The following is a 7,858-nucleotide window of genomic DNA, read 5'->3' on the forward strand; positions in this document are numbered from 1 at the left end:
CCCTCCCTTTAGTCTCGTTAGAGGTTATCTCTTGTCTTTGCTTTATCATTGCTAACCCTTCTACTTGCACCTAGAATTTCACTTCTTTTTTCCACCAAGATCGTGTCACAATTTGGACTTGTGTTTTGAATTCTTTGCTATTAGCCAGAGATTTTTCTCTTCATCTACAAAGAACTTTGGGTCTTCCCATTACGCACACAAAACAAACATAACAGCAAACTGACAACAATGTCAACAAACAACTCCCTTAAATTTGCTGGCTACTCATGGCATTGTGAACTAAATTTCAACCTCTTGATCCAGCCAACCTCTTCCTTCCTGTTATTCTTCTTACAGGAACCAATAGGCTGTTTTCATTTTCTGAACATTTTTCTTCCCTGGTTCCCTTCCTGGTATCTTCTGCTCAGTCTCTTCTGACTGCTGATGTCCTTTCAGGCCCATCATAGGCTATTTCTTTTATGAACCCCCCTAACTTTGCAGAAGTAGTTATAATCCAGCTCTCCTTTAAATCAGCACTGTTACTGATTTACAGGGACTTAGCCTTCTTCTGTCTGCCTGACAGCTCCATGGGGAATGTTTCTCATTTTTGTGTCCCCCATAGTGCTTTCTGCATAATTATTTGATCTACCGTAGCAACACAGCCAGTTAGACATCGCTGGATTTAGACCCATTTCTCTCAATTCTTAGGTATGGTCATATTAATAATGAAGTGTCTTGTGTCCCAAGGAGCATTTTGACTTGCGTCTCAAGAGGAATAGCATAGCTTTTGATCTTTGGACTTATACCTTATGTTGACTGAGATTACATTTCCCAGATAACTGGGCATGTTAATCTTTTAAGTGAACCCTCAACTGATTGTCCATTTGTGTTTATCTGAACTCTCCTGCTAAGAATTTGAGATTCTTCATGGAAAAGGTTGATTGGTTGTTACTGAGTATTCAGTGAGCATAGAAGAGGAGAATTCTTCCATCCTACGGAAATAGAAACACCTTGAATGATGGCAATTGACATTCTGTTTTACTTGCTTCTCTTTGAAAAATCTCTGTTGATGATCCTTCTTGGTGGTTGGGAACATTTTAAGATAAGCAATTCTTTGGTTTGACGAGATAGCTCAGCAGTCTGAAGTGCTTAGGCAAGTGTACAGGGATTGTGGTTCAATCCTTGGCACCACCTGCTATGCCAGCTGTGCCAGCCCTGGCCCCACGGTGGGCTGAGCCAGCCACAAAATAAAAAGATAAGCAAATTTATATATGAGCCACCCTATGCCAGGGAAATGGGACTACACTTGCAACTCTCTTATAAGCCATGCTCTCTCAGATAGAAAATAATTACCTTATCCCCACTTAAATTTCACCCTTCTGCAAGTCTTTCTCTTGGCTTCTCAGAGGACTGGAGGCCAGGCACTTTGACATTTTACTTTTTACTATTCTTGGCAGTTTTCTCCTTAGCACGTTTAAAGTTCATGGGAAATGTTTTTCCCTTGAAGGGCAGAGTGAGGAGCTCTGACCCAAAAGCTGCTGGGGCTGGGGCACGGGGCTCACAGACGCTTTTCTCTGCTGGCTTGAGGGTCTCAATGGCCTGAAGCAGGGCCATTGTGATGCCCTGGGCTCCAGGCCAGTCAGGGTGGGCTTTGCAGCCTGCTCTCCAATCCAACTGCGACCCTGGTGAGAATTGGTAGAACTACTTCTCTTTTACTCAGGGAGAAAAAATGACTCCCTTCCCCTGTTCTTTATTTCTGATTGTTCTTGGCACAGACTGGGACTGCCTGGGCAGTAGGGCCCAGTTGTGGAACTCATCCACCCTCAGTTCTGTGTCACTTTAACCTACATGGAACAGGGCTGGAAAAAATGATGAGTGAAAGCAGCCAAGTCTGGCAGACAGGGCCTGAAATCCCAAGCACTGTCATCTGTGGTTCTGTCCTGGACCCCCTGGTCCTGGTTCTGCTCTCCTGGTCCTGGCTTTCCTGGGGTGTCCCAGTCATTCCATTCCCTTCCTCACTTTGAAAACACTTTTTCCTCATAGCCCCTTGCAAAGTTAACAAGGCGGCTGACACATCTCCCTCCTCCAGAGCTCAGCCTGCTTCTGTCTTTTACAGTTTCTGTGGCCCCTCCTGTCCTCCCCTCACTCAACAGAAATTTCCAGCCAATCCAGAGCAAGTGGAAGATATACACCAGTGAAGCCATTCTCTAATAGGCAAATAAAAGCAGTTGTGACCCCACTTACGGTGAATCTCCACAGACCCCCGAGGTCGTCGCTCCTCTCAAAGCAGGTGGGCTGCAGGCCCTCCTCCAAGCAGCACTTGATGGAGGCCAGGCCGCTGACCCCGGCTCCCACGACTGCAACTCGTTTGGCCATGTTCTCCTGTGTGGGGAAAACGAAATGGAGCTTTTTATTCACAAAAACCCTAACCCCACCCTTGGCTGCTCTAACAAACCAGGAAAAAGATTTTGGAAGATTAAGGGATTTTCTCAGGCAAGTCCCCTGTGGGCTTGTCTGGTGTGCTCGAGTGTACAGCGAGAAATGTTCAGGTCTCTAGTTTAACCTCTGGGCTCGGTTATGTTTCCACCCCTCAACTCGAGCTGGCGCCGGGCGTGAGTGCAGCGGTGGTTGAGGCTGCATATTCTGGCAGAGTGGCTGAAACTGAAAGCTTTAGTGGGCAGGACTTGCATTCTGAACGGAGCTGCCTCCAGCCTTGCATCCCCGGCCTTAGCACCGAGTACAGGAGCAGGCCAGAAGAGGCTCTCCCTGTCAGATCCGTGCTTTCCTCATCTACGACACAGATTCAGATCGCTGTGGGCGTGTTGCGCAAAGACACACTGCAGCTGGAGGGTGAAGTTCAGACCACGTGCCTTGAGCCTCGTGGCCCTCGCAGGTGCTGCTGCAGGACATGTTCTGCATCAGGTGTCCCCATCGTATGCCAAGGCTCCAGCTGTGTTGCTGGTAAATACTTCTTTCACCTGTAAGAGTTTTATGCTTGCCACTGGACGCAGGAGGGTGGCCGCTCTGATTATTTGTAGTAGAAGGGAAGGTGCGGGAAGCCATCCCTCCTCTATCAGTCCGACCTGACTCACCTCTAGACAACTGGCACATGGCTACGGGCACAGGTTATGGAAACCGATCTGTGAGGCAATATTGATTAAACAGCCAGCTCTGTCAGCTAGAACTGCGTGATCTTAGACCATTTAATCTCTCTGGGCATCATAAAGTGGAGAAAATAACAATAGCTTCCTTGCTGTATTTACCTGAATGCAAAGGTCCCTTTTTCAGGTGTCCACCGATGTGCTGTAGGGCTGGTGAGTTCCGGTAGCAAGCGGATGGGATTTACCAGGGAAGAGCAGAAAGATTCCTTTCAGAGGAAGTCATGCTTTAGGCTCTCACAGATACTACAGAAACAAGAAACTTGAGTAATTTTCCCCCTCCCAGGTGTGAAAGGAGTAGCGGCCCTACAGTTAGAGAAGGAGTTAGTGTGTGGGTCCCGGGTCCAGGCACGTCTGTGTCGGATCCCTGTTCTCTTATGAATCAGCTTGGGGGTAGGAAGACTCTTCACTTGTCTGGGCTTCATTCTCATTTGAATTCAAGGTTATAGTGCTAGTCATTTTGTGAGGTATTGTAGTTATGCAATAAAGAATAACCATTTTTGGGGCCATGGAGATGGCTCAGTAGAACAAGTGCTTGTCTGGCAAGCGCAAGAGCCTGAGTTCAATCCCCGGTTCCCCCCCCCCCCCCAAATTCCATTTTTATGGACAAAATGACTAGAGGAAAGAGTGGTTTGCAGAGAAAAGAAGCTATTTGTGGCTACACATCAAAGCATGCTGGCTCTAGAAAGTCAGGAAATGTGAGCAAAGTGGGACACTGGTGGCCCTGACAAGCCAGCAGGAAGTAAAGCAGGTTGCTCAGGGGACGATGAGGAGCCATTACTTAGAGATGGGTTGAGAAGAAGGTGAGGCAACTTTCCTGTATGGCTTACTGAAACTGGAGAGGAGGTCACAGGGGGACGAGTCACTTCTCTGGGGAGGGACTAGTGGTGTTCACCTTGCTATGGCGTCCTGGACAAAGGAACAGGCTCCTGTATACAGGCACCAGTGGAGAGTGCTTGTTTGTCTTGGGCGCTGGAGCTTCGGGTATACACTTGCTAACTGGAAGCACTAGGCTAGTTCAGCAGAAAGGAACACATCTACTTCAGCTGTCAGGCGGGCACAGGGAATCAGGCTGTGCCGTGAGCTAACTGTGGAGGCCTTGGGCAGGGAAGTGGACTGCCCTGCACACACTTCGCAAAGCTGCACATAAGCAGTTACTCTTAATCTCACTGACTTTGTAATGCAAACATCAGCCTGCTACAACAGCTTTCCAAGAGTCTAAGCTCCGAAATTGGCTTTAATCAGATAGAACCTAGATAACATTTTTTTGGAGATAATATAAACAGGAGATTAATCATTCACATACAGGATGGAATCCAATATCCTATGGGTCCTAGACTCAGATTCTGTGATTCATTCTTTTCTTTTCTTTCTTTCTTTCTTTTTTTTTTTTTTAAATGTATTTGGTACAGGATCTGCAGGGTCTACAGGGTCTCACTATGTAGATCAGACTGATAGTGATTCTCATGTTTTCAGCCTCCCAAGCACTGGGATTACAGGTGTACACCACCATGCTCAGTCTCAATCGCTGTCTTAGTGTGCCCTGGGGTGGGGCTGGCACGACACACCAGGGATCAAAGCCCATCCTCTGTGCTCTGCATAGGCAGGATTTTTACTCCACTGAGCTATCTGGCTGACCCTATTGTGATTCATTCTTTAATTCATGAATCAAACATTCAGTGAGTGGCTTTTGTGTTGCTAGGCCTGGGGCTGGCAGTACAAATGATGAAATAGGCAAACTCTAGAGCAGAGATCAGTCTGGTGGGAAGTCAGACTCAGTAGCTTTCTCTGTGAAGTGGTAAGCCAGGGGTATGTCTTATGTACAAATTGTAGCATTACCATGAAGGAGAAGGTACTAATGCTAACTTTGGGGTTCTGGGGAAATTATGACGAGAAATACAATTTTTTCTGGATTTGTGAAGGACTTCAGTGGGCCCCAAAGGGCAGAAAGTGAGGTCTAGGGTTCTGACTGAGAGTAATGGCTGGAGGAGCTCCCTTGCAGCAGGTGTGGCTGCTTGACTCCTTGGTAAGCTTACTTCTCTTTTGAGTCCTGGAGGAGCTATGGCTTGTACCCCATGCGAAGCAACTGCATAATGTCGATTACCCCTATCACATCTTTTAGCCTTCTCTCTGCATAAGGCCATGCTTCCTTCAAATAGGACGTTTTCTCTGCCTTGTCTCTTTTTGTCCTCCACAGGTCCTAAGTAGCATGCTTGGGCTGTAATAGTTGTTGCATAGATATTTGACAACAGGCTGATTTATTGTTGGATAAATTGATTCATTCATTACCTTTGGAGCTTGTCAATTTAAAAAGCTAATTGAACAAATATTTGCTGGTAGCCAATATCCTTGGTCAGAGATTCCTGTTTCAAAATGATGTCTTTGCAAATTACAATATGTAGAAATTCCTTCCCCAGGTCAGCACTGGAGCTTTGTGGGACTGGATGAGTCAACCTCCTTTGAGCAGTAGATCTTGATTTCTTCTTTTCCTTTTTTTTCCTGTTACCAGAGATCAAGCTCAGAACCTCGTGCATGCCAGGCAGGTGCATATGTCACTGAGCTATATCCCTGGACCAGCAGTAGATCTTTCTAGGACACTTTCTAGGTCACTTAGGTGGTGGGGTTACGAGTTAAAGTCTTGGGTTTGAAGTTCATGCTGGCTAATTATCAGTGAATTGGCTAATTATTAGTAATTTAATGTTTCTGTATCTCGGTTTCCTCTTCCCCAACATGAAATTGAAAGTATAACTAGGCTCAGACATTGTACGAGTGAATCAGGTGATATGTAAAAGGGACTTAGCCTCATACTTGGGATGCGCTAGGCCCTTCACAAAGTGTTATTTCCTTATCCTCAAGTAATGTTTTCTTTATTATCTTGTGAATATCTGCCTTGACAACTTTGAGTTTTATTGACAAAGTTGCAGAACATTCAGAATCAGAGTCCCTGAGGGAAGCTAAAAATATCTGAAAAGTTATTTTGTAGAGAGTGAATGAAATGAGTCAGAAAATACAAGAATGATGATGAGAGAAAGGGAAAGGAAGGGGGCAAAGAAGGAAGGCCTAAAGCAGCTTTCAAAATCACCCTCAAGGACTTTCCTTTCTTACTTTTTTTATTCAGATCTTCTTGGTATATCAAATCTCATTCGAGGCATTTTTCACATTTGGAAAAGTGAACTTCAATATACACAATCTAGTGATCTAGTGCTGCCCTCACTCTTGGCTAAACTTAATTCTTCTACCCATTCAACAACTGATATTTATATGAAACCAATGTGACTCCCTAAGAGATTTTTTTCTTTTTTTAAATTTTATTTTTATGTATTTGGTACAGGGGTCTCATTATGCAGCTCAGACTGATAGTGATCCTCCTATCTCAGCCTCCCCAGCCCTGGGATTACAGGGTGCGCCACTACGCCCGGTCCCGGTGGCCAGCTCAGCATGGCATACGGTACCGGGGACTGAACCAGGGTCCTTGCTCTTGCTTAGGTAGGCACTTAGGTCACTGAACTACCTCCACGGCCCTCTACGTGTTTTTTAAAAAGAAAGTTTTGTCCCCCCCCTTTTTTTTAACTAAAAATAATTTTCTGTCAGCAGTTACTTTTTTTTAAAAATGTATCAGTTATTTAATTAAGTTCTCAATAAGAAATTAGGACACTAATTTATGAGGATAAATTCCATTGTTAGAGCAATAACAGATGGCAGGTAACCTTGGAGCTGAGGAGCAGCTTTGATTTTTGCTAAAATCTGTGAGTCCACTGCTTTCTGATCCACCTTGCGCTGCTCTGAAATCTGATATCTCTCTTTCTCAGTGTCAAAGATCTTGCCCTCCTGGCGTCTGGGTTTTGACAGCTTCTGCTTGAAGTAAGTAAGCATTGGTGAGGTGTTTGGGGATTTTCACTTTGCTGATAGCAATTTTTGTCGAGGTGGCAATGACAAACTTCTGGTGTGCTTTTCATTGAGGAACACAATTAAGGCTAAGAGCCCGGTTACCAGCAGCAAGCCACTGGCCAACTGCTTCAGAAAGACCACTCTCTTGCCTCTGTGATGTCCGGTGAGGATGATCAAGATGCCGGGAGTGATGCTAGCTCCAAGTTTCCTCACGTGCTGACTGATGGGTTTCTTGCTCAAGAGCTTTCGGGGCACAGCTTCAGTAGTGTAGTATCTAGGCATTTTTTGAAGCTTAACCACCTAGATACCTCCATTCTTGTTCCCACTGACCGGTTTTGTGATTGTAGCAAGAGATTTCTCCTTCTTTTTCTTCTCAACCTTCAATTTAGCAGCTGTGTACTTTCTTTTGTACAAAGCCTTTCTGGAATACATGGCAGATCAGGAGTTCTACCAGTTCCTCTAATCAGGACAGGATTTCGGCTGCAGTGGGGCTGCCTCTTGGACTTTTTTTGCCTTCACTTTACCCTTTTTTCCCAGTACCACTGGCAGCAGCCTTCTTGGCTTTGGGTTTCTCTCTTTAGTGTCTGGCTTCTCAGTTTTTTTGTGTGCCATCTTTCAAGATGGGAAAGAGATCTAAATTTTCACAGTTTTTTTTTTTTTTTTTTTTTTGTTAGTAAGTTCTGTACTATTTTCCATAATGGCTGCTACAAATTCCCAGCAGCTTTGTGCAAAGATTTTTTTTTTCTCCACATTCTCCCTGACATTTATTTCTTGTCTTCTGATAACTGTCATCCTAATGTAGGACAAGATATCTTACTGTCTTTTTTTTTTTT

At 45.0% G+C, this 7,858-nt stretch overlaps 1 protein-coding gene across 6 annotated transcripts in view; it reads right to left on the reverse strand.

Moving 5' to 3' along the window:
* Fmo1 (flavin containing monooxygenase 1) overlaps window positions 1-7,858 on the reverse strand; it is a 52,982-nt gene that overhangs the window by 33,290 nt on the left and 11,834 nt on the right. For 2 of the 6 annotated variants that reach the window (XM_023710278.1, XM_004626808.2), the window contains one exon: window positions 2,224-2,361. In XM_023710278.1, the coding sequence (XP_023566046.1) occupies window positions 2,224-2,355 (132 nt within the window). In that variant the 5' untranslated portion in view covers window positions 2,356-2,361. Of the gene's footprint in view, window positions 1-2,223; window positions 2,362-2,542; window positions 2,567-3,229; window positions 3,384-7,858 lie in introns of those variants that run through there. The other 4 variants (XM_023710276.1, XM_023710277.1, XM_023710275.1 and 1 more) reach the window with 4 other exon arrangements.

This window comes from Octodon degus, unplaced genomic scaffold, assembly GCF_000260255.1.
Source record: "Octodon degus isolate 3935 unplaced genomic scaffold, OctDeg1.0 scaffold00017, whole genome shotgun sequence".
In the NCBI taxonomy this organism is placed as follows: domain Eukaryota; kingdom Metazoa; phylum Chordata; class Mammalia; order Rodentia; family Octodontidae; genus Octodon; species Octodon degus.